Source organism: Saxophila tyrrhenica, assembly GCF_035928015.1.
Source record: "Saxophila tyrrhenica strain CCFEE 5935 chromosome Unknown scaffold_25, whole genome shotgun sequence".
NCBI lineage: Eukaryota > Fungi > Ascomycota > Dothideomycetes > Mycosphaerellales > Extremaceae > Saxophila > Saxophila tyrrhenica.
The window spans coordinates 166073-190489 of record NW_027041757.1 but is presented as its reverse complement, the minus strand read 5'-3'; the positions used below and the strand labels follow the sequence as shown (position 1 = coordinate 190489).

Here is a 24417-nt window from a genome sequence, read left to right as displayed (position 1 = left end):
AGCATACATAGTAGAGTATCATCTCGCTTTCATCTCATGTTCCTCAGCATCACCCTTCGAGCACTTCTTTTCTCTGTTCTCCATTTTCACAACAAGGCTCTAAGAGTATCATGGCTGAAGCGAACACCTTCGGTACTCTCCAGTTCTCGGAAGGGGTGGACGACTGGGCATTGGATGGTGGCACTGAAGCGGCGAAGATGTACTACCACGCATTTGAGTCCAGTCGCAACTCGCCTTTAGCGCTCAGCGAAGCCCAGGAACGCCTCAAGGATCTGCTCGAAGGCCAATTGCAGGCCCTTGTGCCGGTCATTAAGCTTCGGCATCGGCACGTGGCTTTGAGAGAGGTGACCACCATGATCGACGGCATCACCGCCGAGTTGCAGCGCAAGAGCATGGAGCATCATTTTGCTTTCTGGCAGATCGGCTTCGTGAGCAGCATGGTTGGCCTCTTGGTAGCCAGTGGCAATGCAAACGTCGGACGCGACCCGGTCTTGCAGCCAATCCACCTGCGGTTGCATGGCGTGAACCAGCTGTACCCGAGAATAAACATCAGGCCAGACGAAATGTTGGCAGACTTCTGGAAATCTGCCGCACACAATGACGAGAAAAGCTTGAAGGCCGCTCTCCGTAAGGTCTTGAACAGTCTCCAGAGACCACTGACCGTGCTCAGCATGTCGGCGGCTCCATGGAACAAACATTCCGTCAACCTGTGGGAAATCCACCAGAACATCCGGCCGAGGCTGTGGGCGGCAGGATTCCGTTACATACCAATCTGGATCGAGAACTGCAGGCCAGCCTTCCTAGAGGAGAACATAGCTTACTATCGTCCCTCCATCATCCATCTGAGCGGCAATGATTCGTCATCGGGACTCTCCTTTCAAGACGAATCTGGGAAAACTCAAGTCGTGGACCAGGCTCGTCTCACGGATATCCTCCGGGACGCAAAGGTTTCAATGGGGCTCCGGGCTGTGATAATGAATGCTTGTTACAGCGTCGAGGCGGCGCAGGCCATCGCCGACGCAGCGGGCTTCTTGATCGGTACGAAATTCGGTCTCGACTTTGGCAATACAATAGGTTTTACCTCAAACCTCTACCTTGCCTTGGCGCGCGGTTCTTCGGCGAATGATGCTTTCAAGGAGGCGAAGGGCCGGACGTCGTAGGCGGACGAGTTGGAGCTAGAGCTTTACGAGGGATCATAAGGGCCCTGTTCCAGTAGGCGGCGCTCTCGCAATGGTGACAGTATCAAAGACCTAGCTTAGATCAGAACATCCTAAAGAGGTTCTGGGCAATGGATCGTTTGGCGGGAAAGATGGGAACAAGCGTGGCGACCTGATGCTTCACAGACACAGCATGAAGAGTGTAACCCAGCGGCAGGCGTGATGATGGGCATCGGTGTCACGGAGAAGGCAAATTTGACCGGCCTGGTGTCACTCCATTTCGTTTGTGCTTTGTGACTTCTGAAGCCGGCTGCGCTTCCCAGGTCACGAGCGTAGTATGAAGTACCTACATGGATTGAATGAAGTGTGAAGTCCAGAAAGACTCCCTCTCTCTGACAGCTTGCATTCACTTCTTGGCAGCGCTAACCCGATAAGAATCACTGCCACTTTCCAAGCCTCCAGGTCGCTTGTCCTCCTTCTCTCCTGCACTATTCACGACAAAAGGTATAGCATTTCTTTCTCATTCTCTGCCTCAGATCACGGGGGGCAATTATGCCATGTTGCGAACGGCAGCCATGGGCCACATCGATCTCCAACTTGGAAAACTCTTACTACCCCCAGGGTGATCATACATTCATGATTGTCCGAGATGCTGGCTTGTGTTGGGCTGAGTCTCCAGAAATGAGCAGCAAAGAATGATTGACTGGGCTCGCTGGCATGACTCCGCTCCAGCAAACTCCTGAGTACCAACGGTATATAAAGCCATGCAACCTTCCCAGACCTGGGCTATCACGAACCTTGAACTTGATACGACACAGCTCAATCTGATCAAACAGACTCATTCTCCGAAACCCTGATCCAGCCAAGTTCTAACACCACCTAGACGTCCAGCTATTATCACACTACGCTGAACAAGAGACCATCCTCACCAGCTACGTACTCCTTGGGCACTTCAATGGCCGCACTAACTTTCAACTTTGACGAGCACACTGGCGAGGTGACGGTGAACGGACAAAGCTGGCATGAAGTTCCTCAGTCCGAAAAGTCCACTTTACTGAAGACCCTATCCGCATCACAGCTGCTCAAAGCTGTAGCAAGCGACTCAAGAGCAAGCCAGGATATTCAGACCATGGAGGATGACATCGCTTCCTACATTGTGCGAGTCCACAAGCAAGCGCTCGAGGATAGCATGACGTCCTTCGATTATTGGCATCTCTCACTCCTCGACGCTCTCAAGCACTGGCTCGAACACAAGGACCTCTGGATCATCGATGGCTTTTTCCGCGCGGCTGACTTCGTACGATGGTACAACGGATTCCAGGTCTTCCTCGACTACGAGCCAGTCGACCGTTACGTCCAAAACTTGGTCCATATCTACATACAAGCCCACACAGACATCTCTGTTATGGCAGATGATGTGGAGAGATTGACAGAGATGTGCCGTGCGATTGAACTTCCCACGCGTGCTAGAGCAAATCGGTCGCACGACAGCAATAACGACGTTGAGAGGATCAAGAATGGCTACTTGGGAAGCTGAACATCCATGATGTGCTTCTTGACTACGCATGGATTGAAGCAAACTCGATCGTACCTCTTACGCCTACAACTTGGGTGGATGGTCGCCATGCGAAGGGCATCATAGCCGACCCTAGTTCCCCTGAAGTTCTAGCGAAGTTTGGCTTGAAGCCCTTTCGGGCTGTGGGCTTCTCGCTTGGGAACCGTCCACGCATGGCGTACTGCATCCGCAAGGAGGATCAGTCTGAGGTTCTTGAACTGATCGAGAAGGCTCTTAACGATGAGGCTCGACCATTAGAAAAAGCCAGAGTTCTGGAGAGTCTTGTCATCTACTAGATGTTTGAATCTTCTCGACTGAGACCGACTGTGACCACTGGATGAAGAGTCCTAATGGTACTAATGTTTTGTAGATAGTTTACTCGTGCCTGGTTGGATTGTATCTTAACATGCTAGAATGCTTCTCAACATAGATCCATTGAACTACGTATCACGAGTGAGTCGAAGCCAAAATCATGAACATCGATACTGAAAACCTCAGCAGACAGTGACACTTCCCTTCCTGCAGACGTTGGGCGACCTGTGGTCTAGTAGTGCAACAGCGGGATCCTTACACAAAGCTCGCTATCGCCAGCGCACAAGGCTGTGGATGTGGCACCAGACTGGTCTTTCAAAGCTTACCATAGTGCTTGCTGCAAATACTTCTTCTCCGATGTCCCAAGCTCCTCACAGAACAAGAACACCACGATGAATAACCTCAATCCTGATTTCACATCGGAGAAGGCGCCACACACCTATTCCACCGACATGGCTAACGCCTCGAGCAACTGGAGCATCGAGCCGCTGCTACCATTTCCACCAAAAGACTGGGGCAGAATGCTGGACCAGGTGCAATACTGTCTTCTCGAGAATATGACCGCCGCAGAACTACTCCAGCTCCTGCATAACAGCTCACGTGCTGCCACAGCCATCGAGAAACACGAAGCTACGATCGCCGACACAACAAAGAGAAGGGAGCACCAGCGGCTCCTAATTGAGGTTCAAATGTTCGATTACTCCCGTTGCATTTCGATGGCCGACGGGCTGGGGCTTTGGCTGGGGCACAAAGGCCTCTGTGTCGACCAGAGTGGTGTTCCGGTCCTGGATAGCTTTGCGCTCTTTGGATGAGCCTTCGGGGTACTGAAGGGAAGAAGGCGCGGCAGGACGCCGCTGCATATGCTGCAAATCTCATCCGCTTGTCGATGCGATTCAAGGGCCCAAACTCCTTAAGAGACTGAAAGTCGCCTGAGGCAAATGCTTTACGACGCTCAATAGGCCCTTCTCAAAGCTGATGACCCCAGCTATGTCTCCGAGTGGCGGCTATACTCAGACAGCTCAGACTCCGACATCAAAAGACTCAAGCTGGGCCGCGGTCTTGGCCACTATCGCATCCACAAGCATATCGACGCTTACCCGGAAGACGTGCCATTCTTTGACGGCTGCTATCCACTCACTCGCGTCTATGTCGACGCCATACCCAGGACATTCGAAGGTGTTACGAACCAGGATAAACTTCTCAGCTGGCTTGGTCTCCAACCAATGCCTGTCTTCGGTGAAGGGCCAACACAGGCTCCAAGGTTGTGCTACTGCGTCAAGACTATTCAAGATCTCCATACGATCAGCTACCTGATCACGAGGGAGCAAAATTATGGGAAATCAAGGGGTGATAGGAAGATGGGAGAGGGATGCTTGAGGCCCTTGGAGGAGGCGATGGCGTTGGAGTTGGTTCATGTTTATTGATGCACGACCGCCGAGTAGTTGGGAGGCTTACTGGGAAAGAAGGGGGAAGGTGCATCTTCTTGGCTCTAGCTCGGGATGCTGGAAGGTGGCGGAAGAGTTTGGATCGTACGGCGGAGGAGAAGGCTCATGAGAGACTCACGGGGAGGAAGGTCGAGGAGCAATCACTCCGTTAGAAAAGGCGAGCATGCTTGGGAAGGTCTTCGTATAATGATTGATGCAGCTGAGGGTGATGTATGTAGTAGCGTTCAGTAGATAGCCTAAGTCAGGCCTGGTTCGCCAACATTTTGAACCTAGCTATATTCCCAACTACAGGTGACACTATTGGCGTTCATCGTGAGTAACGTTTTGTGCCAGGCTCTTAGCAGCAGCGGACCAGACTTGGAGGTTCAAACCGGATCGATAGACGGGGTCTGAGAAGCCCTCTCGAAAGTGGGATCTTGGGTAGCAATGTCCACCGTAGTAAGGTTCTCCTATTAGTCGATGGAGTTCTGGATTGGAAGAGGTCGTTAGTGGCACCAGCAAGACGGACTGTTGAAGGAGAACAGCGAATGGTCGTTCCAGAGCCTTGTTTGCTGGCAATGACGAGGTCCCCCCGAAGGCCCCTCGGCTGTGCTACACGATGAACCCCGGCAAAAGAGCAATTGGATCGTTCAGATGTCTGGCGGCGAGGCTGAAGCTGAAGGCTCGTTTCGCGAATCGTTTCGAAACGCTGGACGGTGCTGAATATGGGACAAGCCTGGAGGACAATCTGACGTGAAAGGTCGAATTGGTATACGCATCTACGCTCGAACGCTTGTCAATGCAGAAATAGAATCGCCTCACAATCTCAATCGCCTTCATGGGTAACCGCCATGTCCAGCACCTCTGCCCTCGCCCTCCCCTTCGTCTGGGTGCTCACGAACTCTGACAGCGTCTTGTAGCTACCCGGCTCAACGAACCCAACGACTTCCCACTCCTCGCCCATCACATCTTGGCTCTCCACTTGCTCGACAAACGACAATATTTTGTCCTTCACCGTGCCTGTCTGTGCCTCCTCGCCCTCCGCTTTCGGTGCCGACTTGACGCTCTGCTTGAGAATGTTATTCAGACATGTAATTCTCAGCCGCATCCTCGCCCTCGCCACTGGTATTGGTTGATGTGCAATCAGTGCCTTCGTCGCATCCAACGCCTGCGCCTTCGCCGACCGCTTCTTCGCATCCACCACACCCGTCCACACCGGCTTCGCCTTCTCGGCCTTCGCCTCCCCATCTGCCTCGCCGTCTGCCTTCGGCGTGCTCGTCCCCGCGCTCTGCTCCCGACTCTTACTCCTACTCCCCTCGGCCCCCTCCCCTTTACCTGCATGCCTTCCTGCGTGCCCACCCTGACTACTCAACTGATCCAGCGCCTTCTCAATCATCCCCGTCGTATACACCCGCTTACTCTTCGGATCCACCAACTTGCCCGCCACAATATCAATCACCTCCTTATGAACCCTTTCCAGATCCTGCGCCCGCTCCTTCTCGCCCACCTGCACCTCGCCCTTCTTCAGAATCTCCAGCACGATCTCCTCGCGAGTCATGCCGGGGAAGGATTTTTTGAGGTCTTCATTCGGTGCGACGGCGCCTTTGGAGACGTTGAGAAAGACGTTGTTGATTTGGAGCACGTTGTCGAGGTCGGTTTCGTTGCCGTCGCGGTAGGAGTTGACGGTGTTTTTGTAGGCGGGGACTTCGAAGCGCTTTTTGCCTTTTTTGAGACGGACGAGGGAGACGTTGGTAAGGCGGATTTGGTTGGACGGTTGGTTGATTTGTTGGGCCGGCATCTTGTATTTTTGGTTGCTGTGGTGTGGATTGTAGTGGCATCCAGCATTCGGGAGAGAAAGATGGAGACCTGCACTTCGTGAATCATATCCCCGCCAAGATTTCGTCAAGGCGGAGGAACATCGGCCCGGATAAGCTGTGGCTGGAGAGAAGCTTGGGGCATCTCGCTGGTCGTCATCGCGAGTGCCCTCGTTGCCTGCTCCTGCGCGTGAGCTTCTGTCTCTCCTTCCTTCCTCCCACTCCCACTCCCACCCACTTCCATCACTTGCATCGTCGTCTGTTCATCACAACAGCGACACTTCTTGGATCATTGGAATCGACCTGAACACTCGCCCTGACAATCGGTCAGGTCTACTACAGTACATTGCGTGGCTGGAAACACAACCCCATCAACAACGACCATCATGAAGGTCCTCACTTCGGCGCTCCTCATCGGGGCTGCCAGTGCGGCTGTGCCGCAGCAACAGCAACCCCTCATGTCCTCTGAGACTGTCAACGATGTCCTTCAATCGGCCAGCGATAAGGCCTCATCATGGACGAAGCCGCTGGAGAACCTCCAGCACGAGCTCAAGCACCTCACCGAGGAGGCCCGAGCTACTTGGGACGAGGTGGCGCTCATGTTCCCGGAGAGCATGAGCCAGGCATCCTTCTTCAGCATGCCAAAGAAGCACACCAAGAGGCCCGCCAGCCATTGGGACTTCCACACTGTTGGCAAGGATGTCCAGAGCGTGTGGGTCATGAACGAGGATGGCGAGCAACAGCGCGAGATTGATGGAAATCTCGAGTCGTTCAACCTCAGGACGAAGAAGGTAGACCCAGGCAGCTTGGGCGTGGACAAGGTCAAGCAATACTCGGGCTACCTCGACAACGAAGAGGACGACAAGCATCTGTTTTACTGGTTTTTCGAGTCAAGGAATGACCCCGAGAACGATCCTGTGGTGCTTTGGTTGAATGGTGGCCCTGGCTGCTCGTCTTTGACCGGCCTATTCATGGAGCTTGGCCCGTCTTTCATCAACGAGGACCGCGAGGTCAAATTCAACCCCAGCAGCTGGAACGCGAATGCATCCGTGATCTTCCTCGACCAGCCAGTCAACGTTGGCTACTCCTACTCCGGAAGCAGCGTCAGCAACACCGTCGCCGCCGGCAAGGACGTCTACGCTCTCCTCACCCTCTTCTTCAAGCAGTTCCCAGAGTACGCCAAGCAGTCCTTCCACATCTCTGGCGAGTCCTACGCCGGCCACTACATCCCGGTGTTCGCCTCTGAGATTCTTTCCCACAAGAACCGCAACATCAACTTGCAGTCTGTTCTCATCGGCAACGGCTTGACCGACGGCCTCACCCAGTACGAGTACTACCGCCCGATGGCCTGTGGTGATGGTGGCTGGCCAGCTGTTCTCGACGAGTCTGAGTGCACCAGCATGGACAACGCCCTTCCTCGCTGCCAAAGCCTCATCCAATCATGCTACAACAGCGAGAGCGTGTGGTCTTGTGTCCCGGCCTCCATCTACTGTAATAACGCAATGATCGGCCCTTACCAGCGATCTGGCCGCAACCCGTACGATGTCCGCAAGGACTGCAAGGGCAACAGCTTGTGCTACGACGAGCTAGACTGGATTCAGGAATACCTCAACAAGGACGATGTGATGGAGGCGCTTGGTGCCGAGGTCGACAGCTACGACAGCTGCAACTTCGACATCAACCGCAACTTCTTGTTCCAGGGTGACTGGATGCAGCCATTCCACCGTCTGGTACCTGGCATTCTTGAAGAGATCCCCGTCCTTGTCTACGCTGGTGATGCTGACTTTATTGTACGTTCATTCCCCTTTTCTTATCCATGAAAAACATGTACTGACTGATTACAGTGCAACTGGCTCGGTAACCTCGCATGGACCACTGAGCTCGAATGGCCTGGCCAGAAGGCCTACGCCAAGGCTCCTCTCGACGACTTCAAGCTCGAGGAAGACGGCACCAAGCTTGGCTCTGTTAAGTCTTCGGGTAACTTCACCTTTATCCGGGTGCACGCGGGTGGCCACATGGTGCCCTACGACCAGCCCGTGGCGAGTTTGGAGATGCTGAACCGGTGGTTGAGTGGCGAGTGGATGCCGAAGGCGTAAGAACGGTGTTAAGGATGGAGAGCGGAGTGTGTATCGAGCAGGCGACTGCTCCGATGAGGCTTGTATGGTTATACTACTAAATATCTGATGTGACGATCATGCCTCAACAAGCTTTCAACACGAGTCTGCCATGCCTCAAGTTCAACTTCATCCGTATTCAGTCTCCCGTCCTTCGTTTTTCATTCTACTGTCACCGAGAGCATATGTGCAAAACCGCAACATTGATGAACAATTACGAAAACATGCGAGTCCGAATGCGTACAACAGTGGCCCCATGGCTCCGAAGTAGAGCTCCACCACCCGATGTTGCCCCGCCGCCGTCAACTTCAGCCCTTTGACAAGAGGCTCCTCAATGTAAAAATCTTCAATATAAGACAATTCCAACACATCCACGACCAGGTTCTACAGCGGGATATACGCATCTCCCAGGGACCGGACCATCGTCACTGTCACCCAGTCGTCGAATCCATCTCCAGCACCACAACCATGGCCTCCGCGATCCCCATCCCCAACGAAGACATCTCCTTCGTGGGCATCAAATCCGGCGAAACCTTCAAACTCGGCCCCATGACCTGCCGCATCCTCGAAGACGGCTCCCACACCTCCCAGCGCCTGGGAGTCGCCGAGCTAACGATGCCGCCGCACACGCCCGGGCCGCCACCGCATTGGCATGAAATGCACGATGAGACGTTTTTGATCCAGGCTGGGACGGTGCGGTTTCATGTGCCGGATCCGGAGAGCGAGGGGAAGGATAGGGTGGTGAGGGATGCGGGGGTGGGGGATTATGTTGTTGTGAGTATTTTCTTCTTCGGAGGCCAATGGAAGGGTGGGGAGGGGGTGAGGTTTGAGGGGGTTGGTTTGCTGACGAAGGGTCAAAGGTGCCGATTAGAGCGCCGCATACTTTTAGCAATCCAGGGGATGAGGAGGCGACGATTATTTTCACTAGTAAGTTTTTCTTGCCCCTTTTCTCTTTGTCTTGGGTAGGGGGTCGTTATGCTGATGTTGAGATTGCAGGCACGCCGAGTTTCTATATCAACTACTTCAAGCTGTTAAGTTCACTGAGCAAGCCGGATGAGCCGTTGCCGGGGGAGGTGACGATGAAGGCGATGAGCATGTTTGCTACCATCCAGGTGGATGGGAAACCGAGGCTGGCGAAGTAGGAGAATGAAGGATGGCCTTCGGTGCAAAGAGGCCGGTACAGGAGTTGAAGGTAGGCTGGTGGCGGAGGTCGATTGGAATGAGGCACTTCAATCAAATGGTAAAGGCACGTTTGATACAACTCTTCTGGCCCGTGGACCCGTATGGTCATCCGGGCTTCAGCTTGAGGATCAAGTAGCATCGCCACATCTCTCTCAATATCTTACACATCGCTCTGCCGTACCTTTCCTCATCCCTCAGTGTCCCATATCTGTCGATCGCTGTACCTGCGTTGCTGTATTCACGCATATGCCTCTGAATCCCTCGCAAAAGCGCTAGAACTCCGCCTGACACCCCCCATATGAAACGCCTGAGACCCCAGCTTCGTCAATCGCTTGATCTTACATGATATCCTGAATACTGATCCGCCCGCTCCCGCCGTTTCCGCCGCTATGGCTGCTATTACCCGGCGACAGCGACGAATGCTGCGACGTGATCGACGGCTGTGGCGCGAGATGGTGCATCCCGGGTGTTTGTGGCGGAGGTGGGTACGTCCATGGTGGTGGTGGGTATGTCGGTGAATGTTGTGGGTAAGGCGCTGGCTGCTGTTGCGGTGGTGGTTGCTGCTGCTGCTGTTGTTGATGCTGGGTCTGCGGCGGAGGTCCCATCGAAGCTTGCTGGTCCTGAAGCAGTTGATTGAGCGTCCTCTGTACGTGATCCCACCCTCCCCACTCGTGTGTCTCGCGTTCTGTGAGCGAAGTGCTGTTCGGAGACTCGTTCGGGAAGGCGTTGCGATGAGCTTTGCTGAGCGCTGCACCGGTGTCGCTTCCAATCCAGACCCAGCTCTCTTCACCGCAGCCCTGGAGGTCACCGCTGGTGTACGCGAGCATCTCTTCGTCTTGCTCCAGTGTGTCTCGGTTCGCACCTGATCGTAGTCGGCCGATGAGTTTGTCGAGGAAGAATGCAAGGTTTCGCCCGCAAGCTGTGTTACTCTTGCGCAGGTCACCGATGCTTGCTGATGCTTGTACGATTGTCAAGGCTTGAGCAAACTCCAGTCGTAGACAGAGCACCAGAGCGCAACGCCAGAGGTGGGAGCAGAAGAATGCCGGCGCCATGGTCCTTAATCGTGCTGCCCAATTCGCCATGTGTGCTGTTGAGTAGAAACTCTGGCTGGGTGAAAGCGAGCCCTGCTGCATCGAGCGCTGTACGTAGTGTGCTGTGTCGATGCCGACGCGGACGCATCGGTCGAGCGCGTCGCGTCTATCCGGGGCACGACAAGCGGGTGAGAGGTTGTGGCGGTAGAGGAAAAAGCGCGCAGTTTGCAGACTGCATGCTGCCATGAGGTGTCGTGGGTCGAGATAGGACTGTGTATGGATCGAGAACGGTTCCGGGTAGGTGTCCATGATGGATCGGAAGTGGTCATCGTAAAGAGTCAGTGTTGCTACTGCGATGGTGCGGGACTTGAGCGTCTTCTTGAGTTGTGCAATGAGGCGTACGACCGGGATGACAGGTATTAGCCCGTTCGTGGACGTAGTTCCTGGAGGTGGGAAGCTGATGCCAGTAGGGCGGATGAACTCGTCGTCGACGGGCGTAGGCTCAGTGACATCGCAGTCGTCGTCATCTATCGTCAGGGGCCTGCCGACTTCTAGTGAAAGGAGGCTGTCACTTGTCAGCTAAACCTCTGGCACAAGGACCAAACGAAACTCACCGATCCCAGTTGTAGATGCTCCACCAGACGCGCCTCCTCATTTCTGCCTCCACAGGCGGATACGGTCCTCGATCTGTATGCAGCCCAATGTCCTGTGCAGTCCTAATAGCACCTCCCAGCCACATCCACCCTGCCGACCTCATATTCGTTTCGATGAAGTAGATGCTAATGAGCAGCGCCGCTCGTACGGTGTCCAGCGTGAGCTCATCGCTCCATGTGTTGATACACCTCACGCAGGTATCCAGGTACCCTGCACCTTCTCCTTCTTGCGCAGGCGCGTTTGGCTGTGGATCCATCAGAGTCCCGCAAGCCAGAACGCCGTAGAATACAGACACCCAGATATGGGGGGACTGTTGGAAGCTGCCCAGTCGGTACACCTGTTCATACTCTTGTATGAAGGTCGGCCAATGCAGGTGCGGTGCATACACGTGCACTGAGCCGTGGTAGTGCGAGAGCAATCTGTCGGCGACATGTTTGGGCGGGAGTTGATGTGTTGCGTGAGGGTAATTCGGCTGAGAGCCAAATGTCCGGTAAGGTGGTGGTGGTACAAAGATGCCTCTGGAGAAGTTTCGGATGTTCTGCCTCGTCTCGTCAAGTCCGTCGATGGCTGGTGGTCCTGGCCTTCGCTCCTTCACACTGGCATCAGGAAGATTCAGAGTCGGAATGTTGCTGGTGCCCGCCTCAAGGTCGGTGGCGCCTCTGTCTCGTAGTTGCGCATTTAACGAGTCGATATGAGCTTTCGCGTTCGCCAGCTGCTTCTCCAAATCCTGCACCTGCTTGATCGAGGACATCCGCCGGTTGGTCTCCTTGGTGAACTGGCACTTCACGCCTCGACTTGAGCATTCCGAGCAGCTGGTCATGTCGGTTGCATCGCATTTGACCTTCCGTTCCCGGCAGGCGTCGCAGCTTGGATCCTTTCGACGTTGGCGGTAGGCTCTCTTTGCCGCATTCTGTTGTGTGGGTGAGATGCCAGGTGTAGACATGCTCGGATCGTGGTTCATGTACTGGTCCTGCATCATGGTAGGAAGCGCTGCTGCTTGTCCAGGCAATGTAGGATATGGGTAGCCTTGGGATAGGCCATTCATGTGGGGATGAGCCTGTCCTGCAGGTGCGGGCGATGCTGGATTGTCTGTGGGTTGTTGTGCTCCAGGTGTCGTGAACACGGCCGAAGTCGATGCCAGAGGGGCTGCTGGCGCAGCTTGTGAGGTCGAAGGTGTACCGTAGGGCATGTGATGCGGTTGAGCTGAAGACCGGCCGTTGGGCATGTTGTCGCTGAGGCCGTCCATGTCCATGGCGGGTGGATGTCGAGTATAGACGCTGTTACGAGGAGCCCGCCAGAATGGACAGTCTATAGCATAAATTCCCACTGGAGCCACGTGGAAAGCGAAGACGTTGGTTTGAATGCAAAGGAAGTGCTTTGAAGATCATTCCACGCGAACGTCGTGCGGCAGATATGCATCCAATGAGGTCGGCTCCGGTGCTAGGACAGCGACGGCGGCGTTGCGAATGGCATTACTGCAACGGCACGGGGCAAAGGAAGACAGGATGCAACGTCAGGGTCGAAGCAGCGTGGTGATGCGAAGGAGTGTATGTTGTAGATCACCGGCGGGCAGGGAGAGAGCAGGGCCAGAGACCGGAGCGTGGTTCGGGTGGCTGTTTGGAGAGAGTTGAAGTGCACCTGCGGAAAGAAGAGAAAGATGTGCAAGCCACAGGCTTTGGCTAAAAGCGGCGTAGAGCGTAAGAATGCTCCCTGTTCAACCCAGGCATTGGATGGACTTCGTGGGAACAACGTGCAAGGGCAACAAGCGAGATGCCTAGGCACGACGACGCCCACTCGACGGCATTTGTGGCGGCGGCGCACGTGCGAGAAGTATCACTCTGCGCCTTGAACGTGACACGACGGCATGTGAATGACATCTACAGTGTCCTATGACACTCTCTGAAGACTCCACGAACATCTTGTGCAACAAACATGTCCATCTCTTCGAGAAGTTATTAGGGAATAACAGTATACTACTCCACGCCTTTTCCAAAGCTACCCACGCTACCGGTACGCCCGCCGAGGATGTCCAAGGATGTCATCACCGGCAAGACAACTTGGACCATCCAGCAGTAGTTGCATTGCACGGCAGACCACAGTACCAGACTTTGATCCCCTGGTTCCTCCTAATGCGCCCCGCCAATCGCCGGCCCCTGGCGACCTATCCGCAAGCACAAAGCACGAATGATAGCATTGCGGTATAGCCGACTTGTGTGTTGTCGGCAAGGATGGGGCGCTAGGGACCGGGAGAAGGCTCGCGTGCGTGCTTCGAGAACGTTGTGATCTAGATTCGGAACCAGGTGTCTGTGCCCTAGATCGAGGCTGACTCTCGGAAGCCACCCTCGGCATCCTCTGTCGTCGGTGCACCTGCTGTAGCGATGCTGCTGTGAGGCTGTCAAGCGAGCTGTGAGCGAGACAACACTCACGCCGCGGAAATACAAGATGAAAGCTGAGAAGTCCTTCGAAACTCTCTCATGACGATCCGGATAGTGCCTTGGAACGATATGCACCAAGCCTTCCTGAAGAGGCAGGTCGCTATCCCATACACGCTTGTCGGGAACTGATGGCGCACCTGCAGCACTCCCGGCTCACCATTCCGAAGCGTTCAGCATCAGCGGCGTTGGAGACTTTCCGAGTGGACGACGGGTCGTGCCTCAAGCCTCTCGTAACACACCGAGAGTCACGTTCTGCAGACACGTTTTCTGTGCTGTCCACATGTACTGTGCAGCCACTCGTGTTCAGCTGGGAGCTGGAGTACCGCCGCGAGAGAGTGACAGAGCCGCTGTGGCGCCGCCACGTCGCTGTATGACGGCTTCTGTGCCTGCATCGCTAAGCGAGTGCAAACAGACACCAAACACCCACGCTTAGCTCCTTCTCAACGTCCAGGATGACTAAAGGATTACACTGGCACCATCGCGAGTAATGCGCTTTTCTCGAACTCCCGGATATTGTCGTTTCAGGTGCCACACAAGGCTGACGAGATCTGCGCAAGATCGTCCCGTTGCATCGGCTAAGAGTACACCCAAGCAGATCGACTCCTTCTCCCGTCTTCCGCCGCCAAAGTTACCTTGTCGGTGGGAATTTCAAATCCTTCCCTGTGGACACCGGCAGATTGTTCGCCCTGGCAATTCGACACGCCATCGGTCCGATAGCCCCCCCAAGCCGCTCAACAGGGGAGTCGTCGTGCTGCCGGACTCGCAAGCGGGCCACGTTGCCAGACCGGTCTGTCAACCACCGACCCTGGCGTCTGATCTCCGCCTGTTCCCACACCTCGGAATCGTCTGCCGGTCAGTGCGGGCTCTCGCAACGTTTCGTGCTAGGAGAGTACCCCGTGCACGCGGCAGACGCGGGTCCAGCGTGGAGGTCGGCCATTTTGCCGGCAATTGAGCAATGAGAATCCTTCGTCTTTTGAGACTTCGGAGCCAGCAGGAGCGACTTCCTAATGGAGCAGGCCGAGCCTGCGTGTCAAGGGTGGACACGTGAAGAACAACACCTCCTTCACAGTCCCAGAATTCTCGCTGCCATACAGTCCATCGGCAGCACCTGGCTCCTTCGAGAGTCAACGCAGTGTACTTCGTCAACAACTGGGCCTATCTACAGCAGCAGACTCTTGTGGGCACATGGTGTGAGCAACCGCCAGCGAGAGACATCGGATCTGGCCGATACGGTAAGCAGAGTTTTTACAGGTATCAGTTATCTCTAGTCCTACTCCCCTTCAATTGAACGTGTCCAAACAGCAGCAAGCAGTCCATTCTCTCCGTTGGCAGTCGCATTCTGTTGCTATTATTTCATATATTGAAAAGTTGAAGAGAAAGCCTACACCAGCTCGAGCAGCATTCAATTCCTGCAGCGAACAGCCTTTGGCAGTGGGAGACGGCGCAATGTGCCAATCACCGCTCCACGGCTTCGTCCATGCGCTGCCGAAGTGTAGGTCTCTCATTGAAGCGAATGGCGGCCGATGCTTATTCATGGCCAGGTGAACACCACATACACATTGAAGGAGCTCTAACGCCAGAACTGCTCTTCCAACTGGCGTCAAGCAACGGTGTAACATTACCCACAGATGACCATGCTTTTCAATCCGTCAGCACGTTATACGAACGATACCAGCATTTTGAAAGCCTGGACGACTTTCTCCATTACTACTACATCGGCATGAGTGTACTAGTTACCGAATCTGACTTTGAGGCGCTCGCTTGGGACTACTTCCAACACGCCGCTCGAGATGGTGTGGTTCATGCGGAGGTGTTCTTCGATCCGCAAGCTCATCTATCGCGTGGTATTTCGTACGAAACGATACTTTCAGGCTTCAAAACGGCCCAGACCAGGGCACTCGAGGAGTTTGGCATCACAAGCGAATTGATGTAAGCACCCACCCCTTTCTCCTGGAAGAGTTCCAACGATCAGGTGCTTACAACAACACTGTAAACATTAGCTGCTGCTTCCTCCGCCACCTTCCCGTCCCGGACTCCCTCGCAGCGTTCAATATTCCAGAGTTGCAAGCAAGCCTTACCAACGGCTCGGTCGCAGGCATTGGCCTCGACTCCAGCGAATCTGGCTTCCCACCCTTACTCTTCAAAGACCTCTATCAGCAAGCCGCCGCCTTCGGAATCCGCCGCACAGCGCACGCAGGCGAGGAAGGTCCGGCGTCGTATATCCGCGACGCCCTCGACACGCTGGGAGTTAGCCGTGTCGATCATGGGGTCGCGCTCGTGCAGGACCGGGAGCTCATGGCGCGGGTTGCGGAGCAAGGCACTTTACTGACAGTATGCCCTTGGAGCAACGTCTTTCTCAAAGGCGTCAGATCGGTCTCTGAGCTACCGATCCGGGAGTTCCTGGATGCTGGTGTGCAGTTCTCGATCAATAGCGACGATCCGGCGTATTTTGGGAACCACTATATTCTGGATAATTTTTGCGCAGTGCAGGAAGCTTTCAACTTGTCTGTGGATGAGTGGAGAAGAGTGTGTGAGGCGGGGATTCGGGGGAGTTGGTGCAGTGAGCAGAGGAAGGCGGAGATGTTGGAGAGGCTGGAAAGGGTAGTTGCAAAGTACGAACAGGCGTGAGGCGAAGGTCTGTCGGGTGAAGGGATGTTGTATTCAATGTTGCTTCCGCATCTCTGAGTGGTGCGCGAGTATATTGTACTCACCTAGATAGAAGCATTGCGCGGCAACCGCTTGCTGCAGAGCGGGTCGTTTCGAGGAGGTGGCGGAGCCGTTAGCGTGGCAAGGTGTACGAGGCCTTACACTGTACCCACGAGCGCTGGGTCTGAGACATCGTGAGAATGGCCTGTCGAGCCTGTCTGCATCGAACCGACCTCAGCTGAGACATCGTGAGAATGGCCTGTCGAGCCTGTCTGCATCGAACCGACCTCAGCAGATTCATCGTTCAGCAGTGGGCTATCTTGATCAGCTGAAGAGAAGGCTTCTCGCAATGACTGCCTGATCAAGCAATTGCAGCTTTCACGCAGTTCCTGAACAAAGATGAAGGGCATGCGGAAACAGCAGCTGGGCGCTACGCCAGGTGGGAGTTGTGTATGCAGAGTGGATGTTGAACTCGATGCATTTCGGTCGTGGCAATGCCTCTATTGTAATGCTTATGCTCTGGAGCTATCTATCGTACAGGTTACTCGAGCGTGTCGCTCTCGCATCTCCCACATTCCTTCACCTTCCATGCTCTTTCAATGGGTATGCATCACCACACGCATTGTCCACACCCACGATACTTGTATATTCGAACTCATCAAACATGCCGTCTCCATGTAGAGTTCCTCCGTGAAGCCTGCCCCCGGTCTGTCGTCTGGTCTCGTCGTTGAAATCAAGGAGAGTCGTAGCAGCCCCATGCCGGAGCCGCTGTGTCGTATGCAATCGAATGCCATGTAAACTCGTCATCAAGAATGTATGAAGTCGGCCCAGATGCATGAACCGACGTCTTCCCATCTGCGTCCAATCCCGCCCGCCTCGTGTATCGTAGCCTCCCATTGCAGTATTTGTCGTCATGGCCCGAAGTAATTCGACGGCCCACCCTCAGGAGTCCTAGTAACCCGCTTAGCCCGGAATTCCTCTCCTCAAACCCAGATCGAAGGCGATACGAACCCTCCTGCGAAATTGCTCGACGGCAAGTATCCGTACATCTGCTGCTCGTCCTGCGGCTGGTAGTTCTGCGCCGGCAAGCCGGGAGACGGCACCGCGCCCCATGCTTGTGTGCCCCAGCTGAAACCGGGCTGTGCTGATGACGGGACTTCGAGGAAAGGTGATTGCGCTGCTGAGGAGGATTGGGAGGTGGAGTAGTGGAGGGCGGGTGGTGCGAAGGCGGGGCTCATGTTGCCGATGGACGCAGGGCCCATGGTTTCGGGGCTCATGGTTGTGAAGTGGTGGTCTTGTGCGGTCGCCATATGCTGGAATTGCGCTGCGCGGGTTCGGTATTGGAGGGCGACTTGTTGCGGGTATTGCATGACGGTTGCAATCTCCAGTAGTGCTGGGCTCATCACCTGCTCGGTCTGCATCGAATCCGTCACGCCGATAATGGCCTCCAGCGGGGGCAGCGCAATTGCACCGCAGAACGATGAGCCCAGATCCGGGAATAAGGGCTCAAGTGCCAACGCTGTCGCGTAGAATTGCGCCAGTGTCAACATGGCCGGGCCCTGACTTTGCGTGCGTTGAAGCAACGCAACCGGAAGCCACATGAGCCATTTCCGTAGGTGGTAGAACTGGCTGAATTGGTCCGGAGCTGACTGTGCAGGAGGCATGCCTTGCAGCCGTTGGATGTAGGTAAGCAACTGGGAGATCCAGTGAAGTTCGCAATCTTGCCCCGCCAGAGCCATCTGCGCTCGCTGCACGGCTTGCGCGGCCTGCTGAAGTATCGCGCTCCTTTCGCTGAACGGCACAGACGAGCGCCTGCGATGCGTGCGGTATGAATTGGCGATGATGTCTCCTTCCACCAGGTATTCGGCAAAGTTCGACTCGTGCGGCCAGGATCGCATCGTATTCAGGATCTGTGACATGTCAGTATTTGTGTGAGAGACTTCTATGCGAGTTTACCAACCGATTGAATGCCGGCTCGAAGCGAGGACCAACTCCGCCTGCGCCTGTTAGTCTAGATCTGTGGTGGTATGGTGCGCGCGACTCACCAATCCGTGGCCTGCCAAAGCATCAGGACAGACCCAGCCAGTACAGCGTCTGCATTCTCACGCGAGAAGCTTCCAATGGCCTCGTGTAGCCCTCGCAAAGCAATGCTGCCATGATGGATATGCAGCGTCCGCGCTTCATTCGATCGATGAGTCCATGCCAGATGGTTGGCGGAGAAGGAAAGCAGAGCGTGCATCACAAAAGGGTAGGAGGAGGCTATGCTTAGGAATCTTGGATGACATGTCAGCAAGTAATCATGCCGTAAAACCGATCAGCGCGTGACCGGGCAACCATCGTCTTACTTGGGTATCTGTTGTGTGAACACAGTGAGCTTTGAAGAGCCGTTGCGACGAAGGTCGTTGGAGAGCGATGACAAGTGGTGAATTAGACGTAATTCGTTCTTCGAATATTCGTGGGTTGAAGGTGGTGGGAAGACCTGGAGATCCGGATATGGGAAGCTTCCAGTTGCCTGCCATATGTCCACCAGGTTCTCAGACGTGGGAGTGAGAGCGACGACAGGCTGTTCTGGGCTGGACTGAAGGTCTGAGTCTGACAAATTCTCCATGTAATCGCATCGTACTTGGTGCTTCGTGCAGTTACGGCTTGCTGAGAGTTAGTATTGAAGAGAAGTCGATATGGACAGCCATGACTGACCATTGCGGGAAGGTCTCATCGCAGCGAATGTGCCGGCGTTTGCAAGTCTTGCAACCTTTGCGGCTCTTCGTGTGAGACCTTCGAGAAGGGCCGGCGGCACCTGGGCCTCCTGCCATTGAACGAGATATCAATGTCGGTGGACAGGAATAAAAGTCTCGTATTTGCTTCCCCGCGTCGGTGATCTTCTTCCAGGACTTGTAGACTTCTCACAGCTGGGCGAAGATGTTGACGAGGTTAGGCGTCCAGAAGATATGACGATCTCCTCCAGCAGGACAAGGGTGAGAGCGACAGTGTAATGCCTTCCTGCACTATTAGGATAGCAACGAACGGAATAGCGGGAAGGGATGGATAGACAAGTATAACGAATGTAGTCAACCCAACTTCAAGCGAGTGTGTAGCCTGCTGATGAGAGTCTCATCCGGTGGAGGCCGGCATGCGATATGTAGTCACAGAGAGCCATTTCCCTCATGGAGTAGCTTAGATCGAGGTGGTATAATACTGACAGAGCTGCATCGAATCTTAGAATAGCCTGCGTCGAAGCTAGCTGGATGGGAGATGGTTCGCCTGGACCCCGGAGCGCATCAGCAGCCCGAGCAGGAGAGTGGAAGCCGGTATGAGATCACGGCGTGGACAGCTGCACGTCAAGGCGAGGGCCCGTTGCGACCCATGCCTCGCATCGTGTCAATAGAGTTGCCTCTGGTCAGCAGAGGGAGGCAAAGAGAGCAGGTTGAGCCTTGATTGGGCGACGAATTGCCAAAAACACCACCCGAGCCGACGGTATGGCCCAAGAGAGTAACAACCCACCTTGCCAGGAAGAGCTAGAGAATCGACGCGGGCAACGGGCATGCTTGTCTGCTGTCAGGAACGCGCCCGAGGCGGATGGGAGGGCCTGGCACTTGCGATGGTTTGGACTCAGCCTCTCCTGTACGACGCCCCACGGACGCTCACCCCTCCAGTCGGTCAGACTCTCAGCAGCGATGACGCCGGCCGGCGAAGGATGAGGTCGGCGACGCGGTCAGTGAAGACGGTCCAAGCGGGTGAGGCCTGTTCACAGTTCGCCAAAAGGTTGTGTAGGTAGTTTTTGCTGAAGACCAAAAATAGGACGAACAAGAACAGCCAATCAGGGCCCTTCCAAGAAGGCAAAAGCTTCAACGTCTACCGAGACCCTGAGCTGATCGCGCAGACCTCACTGCTGTTTGGACCGCACTGGTCAGGCAAATGGCATTCGCTTGCGTCGGTGTCCTGACTACTCCCTAGCCCCGTCGTGAATACGAGCATATGAAACCCCATTCTTCCCGTCTTGAAGGATGGCCTTCGGTCGACAAGCAGTACGCGGCCGAAGCGCCTCTCCATCATCAAGGTCTTCCCTCGAGCCGGAGAGTCGCACGCACAAGCACTCGACTCGCTTGGAGCGCCTACTTTTGGGTTGGCCGTTCTGGGGGCTTGCAGAAGTGTCAATTGTCTTGTGACACATACAACTATTGCCATGCGGGCAGCGAAAGCCAATCTCTAGCACCATGTGGATATAGATCGACGACGTGCTACCACCCTCCGGGATGCAACAGCGTTCTGTCCTCGTGTAAAGTAGCATTGCGAGGTCTCGTCCCGGCGTAGGTTTGGATCGGCGAAGCCGTCCGATCTCAAAGTCTCGAAGGTGACGTATCGCCAGCTGCAGCTTGTGGACATGGCTTGCGTGAGGATGCATTCGAGGTGGAATGCACGCGGCAAAATCCTCCTGTTTCGCAAAGCTCAACGACGACTTCTTCTCGTCTCTTGCAGACCTCTCACAGTCGAGAGAAAGAAGATGCCTGGAGACGAGCCGTTTGCACAGCCACGCTAGGTCAAAAGCTTAGCACCTGGTTCTCCGCAGGATCAAAAAGCTGTGGACTCAACTGAGACCCCTGGCTATCTTTAGCTCGCCTGACATCAGGCTTCACCACCGACTGCACTTTATGGGTACTCCGTATGTCCTGACCACTTGCCAACGGGACGACGGGACTGTCGTGAATGTTGCCAGCGGAGATGCGGGAGTCGACAGAACTCGAGAGCATCCGAGAAAGGGAGCATCAGATCTGACTGATACACCCAGGACGCTGAAGTTTCTCGGAGCCGCTGCTGTCCAACACCATACCGCGGCCATGTTCCGCTCTCACTACTCGGCGCCGCCATGCTGCATCTGCTGTATGCGCTGACACAGCGTGAAGGCGCATTCTGCACCCGAGGGCGCCGTCAAAGATAGCAGCTGGCATGCACCCTGTCCGGTTCAGAGCACACAGGTCACCTACGCCATAAGCTGAACATATGGGAACTTCGCGACCAACCGGTTGACCCTATACCTGCGCAATGGCAGGATGCTGCAAGGTGAATCGCTTATCGCGTGCTTACCTGTTCCCATTCAATGGGCTGTAGGGCTGGCTATCCAGGTACGGCCGGACCCAAGCTGAGTAATAACCAAAGTGCTGTTGCAACTTCAGCTGTTCAGTGTTTGTTTTTCACGGCAGTCACACGGTTCTGTCGCCAGTCATCCCCGGCGAAGGGAAGCTGGAAGATGATGGATGACACGATACCGTCAAGGCCAGCTCACAGTCTAGTTACACAGACGCTCCTAATCTACGATACCTTCACTGGACAAGGCTGCGTACACAGTTGCTTGCCAAAGACTTGGCCTGCTCACGCAGAAGACGCAAGTTAGGTTGTTACTGTTGGCCTGCAAGCCATTCCACAGTCTGGGCCTCGACAAAACCATCATGAAACAGAACAAGCTGTCATCGATACGATAATCTGCTCAGACTCGACTCAACCTGCCATTAGGGACACAAGGTCGCAAGTCAAAAGATACCTCGATGGCGCAGAACCTTACCAAAGACATCCAACCTACGCAGATATCTCGGGCTCCGGTTGACAAGGCAGAGCGCCGAGTCCTTTCTTGGCCAGCATCGTACCTAGGCACCGGCGCTTTGGAAACGACACCACCCACCGGCCTTGGGCTTCGCTTGTGTTGACTTCATTGACTCTTGGAGGTCGCCGTGGTGCTCTCAACAAAGATGGCAACTCGTATTGGGCACCAGATCATGGGAGACGCATTAGCAATTGTCCAGACGATCGGAGGTATCCCTGTTTCAAAATGCCAACAACTGGATAGTCATCACCTCGTACCTCCTGTCGATATTCTCCTTCACCAATAAAAGTTGCTGGAAGAAGTTCAGCCTTCATTCATCGTATTGGAGCAAGGCGAAGTTGATCTTCGACACGACCATGACAGATCATTCCCGTCAGTTGCCGTCGTAGAAGTCGAGATGGCCGCTTGGACCCCATCAATCGAGTTGAGACATGTCGGATGTTGCATTGACAACTCCGCGCTTCTGTGCTCAATGGCCCCCGCAGGTCGACATAGAGCTCCGTAAGCACACGTGTTACGAGGTCACCCGATTCGTGCGGTCAGACAACAAACGTTCGCAAAAACGTATGCAGATACCTGGAGCTGGTTGATGGTAACCGGCGCAGGTATTGCGAACTCGCAGCGTCGGCGCTGATCGCGACCTCAACAATCCTCCTAGACAGATGCTCAAGACCAGAGATATATTTCGCTACGCCCAGCCATTTGCGATCTTCGTCTGTGAGTAGCTCGAGTGTCTCTCGCCAGAGGCCTCGCCACTTATCCAAAGCATGTAGCAATTTCTCTGCTTGTTGCTCCAGAGCCATGGAGACGTGTAAGTTGAATATTATCGGCTGGATAGCTGTCAATCTCTATGTCAGCGACGACTATAGTAAAGCTGTTCACACGACTTACCACATAGCATAACATGCACGTGAAAAACCGGTAAGTGCTCCAGCTCGCAATCAGATGGTCGGCCGTCAGCGAGCAGCTGTGACATGAGCTCAACCAGGGACTTGGACGAGCTTGGCCTCGGATACCGCCGTATTACCTCCGCATACGGCGCGCCAGTCTCCCACAGCGCAGGATCGCATGGAAGGTCCCCAGTCATCTCGGTCAAGGAGAAACACGGCGGCTTGTTGTAGCACAACGTTGCGAGACAGTCTGCGCAATAGGTCCAGGCGACCAGTCGAGTAATCTGTTCGCGGCACAGGAAGAGGTGCGGGTCTTCATCATCGCTGTGTCGGCAGCCAGTGAAGTTCAATCGGCGTAATGCAGACACGAGATTCGGCAGTCGGGTGAAGACCGTAGTAGATATTGCGGTCGCGTCGCTCACGAGAAGATCTTTCAATGCATACATGAGCAGCCCGGCTTGGCAGGCCTGTATAGCTGTGGTGATGTCAGCTTCAGTTGGACGTTCTTCGAGCACTCTGTCCAGCTGGTCAAAGACAAAGGAATCGGCCAATCTATAGAAACTTCTTGCGACGGTGATGTTTTCTTTGCCATGTTCTTCGTGGATCGAGTAGGCGGCTCCTGTCAAAGAGATTGCCAGGAGCAGGGGAAGCGAAATGTCTTCAAGGACGAGTGTCGGCCAATGTATTATTGGGTATTGGTAGTGTCGTTTGCGGCAGAGCGTCGTAGCGAACACCGCTACGTTCGATGCGGTGAAGAAGTGGCGGAAGATCATTCGATCGAAATCGTCACTGAGACTGTGGTTGGAGTCGATGTAGGAGGCGAGTTGTGATCCTAGAAGCTCGAGACGAGTAGAGAGTGGGTCGTCCTGGGGGTGGAAAGAACTCGACGCTCCAAAAATGTTTCCATCGTCCTCCATGTCGAGCCCATCTAGGTCCAGGGAAGATAGCCATACCTCAGAGGGCAGGGAAAGTGAGGGGTCAACAAAATCCCGCGACTCATCGTGCCCAGCTTGAGACGGTGACGAGAAGATTGAGCCCAGCGGTGCAGCCAGCGGCTCAGTTCCCAGAACGTTCCCTGTGACGAAGTCTTGGTCGTCATCGGTAGCATCGAGTAAGAAGGCGATTGTGAGACGCCAGTCACTGCGTGCACTTGCCCGGATTGGCGTCCAAGGCACGCTCCCTCGAGGGTGATCATAACTGCTACGGGTGAAGGTGCATTGTAGCCTCCGAGATGCGCATCGTTTACAACCAGGTCCACTCTCGACGAGACAATGGACTTTGAGCCTCGAGCACTGGTCGCAAGACTTCAGTCGACGCCCTCGTTGTCTATTAGGCAAGACATGACCTTGCCTCGCCGGGCATCGCTTGGCGTGTCTTCGAGCCGCGTCCACTCGGGAGAATTTAGCAGAGCAGAAGGGGCATTGTCGGCTGTCATCAGGGAGTCCTGTCATCACGCGACAGCTGATCTGCTGCCATGTGATGATGATACCAAGAAGGAGATGATGACGGAGGAAACTGGAAAGTGTATGGCGCTTGTGAGGGTGCGTGCATAGAGGTGTTGATTTTCCGAGGCCGAAATCTTCTCTAGCTCCTTCTTCACACACCCT

General features: G+C 54.7%; 10 protein-coding genes across 10 annotated transcripts; 6 read left to right on the top strand and 4 right to left on the bottom strand.

Moving 5' to 3' along the window:
• Nucleotides 1-110: 110 nt before the first annotated feature.
• Nucleotides 111-1160, top strand: LTR77_010684 (uncharacterized protein; the record flags this gene model as incomplete). Its single annotated transcript, XM_064807901.1, has 1 exon — nucleotides 111-1160. One exon carries the CDS (start codon nucleotides 111-113, stop codon nucleotides 1158-1160), a length of 1050 nt encoding a protein of 349 aa, XP_064653979.1.
• Nucleotides 1161-1874: 714 nt separating this feature from the next.
• LTR77_010683 (uncharacterized protein) lies at nucleotides 1875-2694 on the top strand (the record flags this gene model as incomplete). Its single annotated transcript, XM_064807900.1, has 2 exons — nucleotides 1875-1909; nucleotides 2049-2694. The coding sequence occupies 2 exons, from the start codon at nucleotides 1875-1877 to the stop codon at nucleotides 2692-2694; spliced, it is 681 nt and encodes a 226-aa protein (XP_064653978.1).
• Nucleotides 2695-3416: 722 nt separating this feature from the next.
• Nucleotides 3417-3836, top strand: LTR77_010682 (uncharacterized protein; the record flags this gene model as incomplete). Its single annotated transcript, XM_064807899.1, has 1 exon — nucleotides 3417-3836. The coding sequence occupies one exon, from the start codon at nucleotides 3417-3419 to the stop codon at nucleotides 3834-3836; it is 420 nt and encodes a 139-aa protein (XP_064653977.1).
• A 1438-nt stretch (nucleotides 3837-5274) lies between these two features.
• On the bottom strand, nucleotides 5275-6246 carry LTR77_010681 (uncharacterized protein; the record flags this gene model as incomplete). Its single annotated transcript, XM_064807898.1, has 1 exon — nucleotides 5275-6246. The coding sequence occupies one exon, from the start codon at nucleotides 6244-6246 to the stop codon at nucleotides 5275-5277; it is 972 nt and encodes a 323-aa protein (XP_064653976.1).
• A 402-nt stretch (nucleotides 6247-6648) lies between these two features.
• Nucleotides 6649-8358, top strand: LTR77_010680 (uncharacterized protein; the record flags this gene model as incomplete). The annotated part of the gene is made up of 2 exons (XM_064807897.1): nucleotides 6649-8052; nucleotides 8107-8358. 2 exons carry the CDS (start codon nucleotides 6649-6651, stop codon nucleotides 8356-8358), a joined length of 1656 nt encoding a protein of 551 aa, XP_064653975.1.
• A 486-nt stretch (nucleotides 8359-8844) lies between these two features.
• Nucleotides 8845-9518, top strand: LTR77_010679 (uncharacterized protein; the record flags this gene model as incomplete). Its single annotated transcript, XM_064807896.1, has 3 exons — nucleotides 8845-9150; nucleotides 9237-9303; nucleotides 9373-9518. 3 exons carry the CDS (start codon nucleotides 8845-8847, stop codon nucleotides 9516-9518), a joined length of 519 nt encoding a protein of 172 aa, XP_064653974.1.
• Nucleotides 9519-9896: 378 nt separating this feature from the next.
• Nucleotides 9897-12495, bottom strand: LTR77_010678 (uncharacterized protein; the record flags this gene model as incomplete). The annotated part of the gene is made up of 2 exons (XM_064807895.1): nucleotides 9897-11130; nucleotides 11204-12495. 2 exons carry the CDS (start codon nucleotides 12493-12495, stop codon nucleotides 9897-9899), a joined length of 2526 nt encoding a protein of 841 aa, XP_064653973.1.
• A 2696-nt stretch (nucleotides 12496-15191) lies between these two features.
• On the top strand, nucleotides 15192-16306 carry AAH1 (adenine deaminase; the record flags this gene model as incomplete). Its single annotated transcript, XM_064807894.1, has 2 exons — nucleotides 15192-15607; nucleotides 15679-16306. The coding sequence occupies 2 exons, from the start codon at nucleotides 15192-15194 to the stop codon at nucleotides 16304-16306; spliced, it is 1044 nt and encodes a 347-aa protein (XP_064653972.1).
• Nucleotides 16307-17307: 1001 nt separating this feature from the next.
• LTR77_010676 (uncharacterized protein) lies at nucleotides 17308-18932 on the bottom strand (the record flags this gene model as incomplete). Its single annotated transcript, XM_064807893.1, has 4 exons — nucleotides 17308-18234; nucleotides 18285-18321; nucleotides 18370-18597; nucleotides 18670-18932. 4 exons carry the CDS (start codon nucleotides 18930-18932, stop codon nucleotides 17308-17310), a joined length of 1455 nt encoding a protein of 484 aa, XP_064653971.1.
• Nucleotides 18933-22459: 3527 nt separating this feature from the next.
• On the bottom strand, nucleotides 22460-23727 carry LTR77_010675 (uncharacterized protein; the record flags this gene model as incomplete). Its single annotated transcript, XM_064807892.1, has 2 exons — nucleotides 22460-22758; nucleotides 22812-23727. 2 exons carry the CDS (start codon nucleotides 23725-23727, stop codon nucleotides 22460-22462), a joined length of 1215 nt encoding a protein of 404 aa, XP_064653970.1.
• Between the last annotated feature and the right edge of the window lie 690 nt (nucleotides 23728-24417).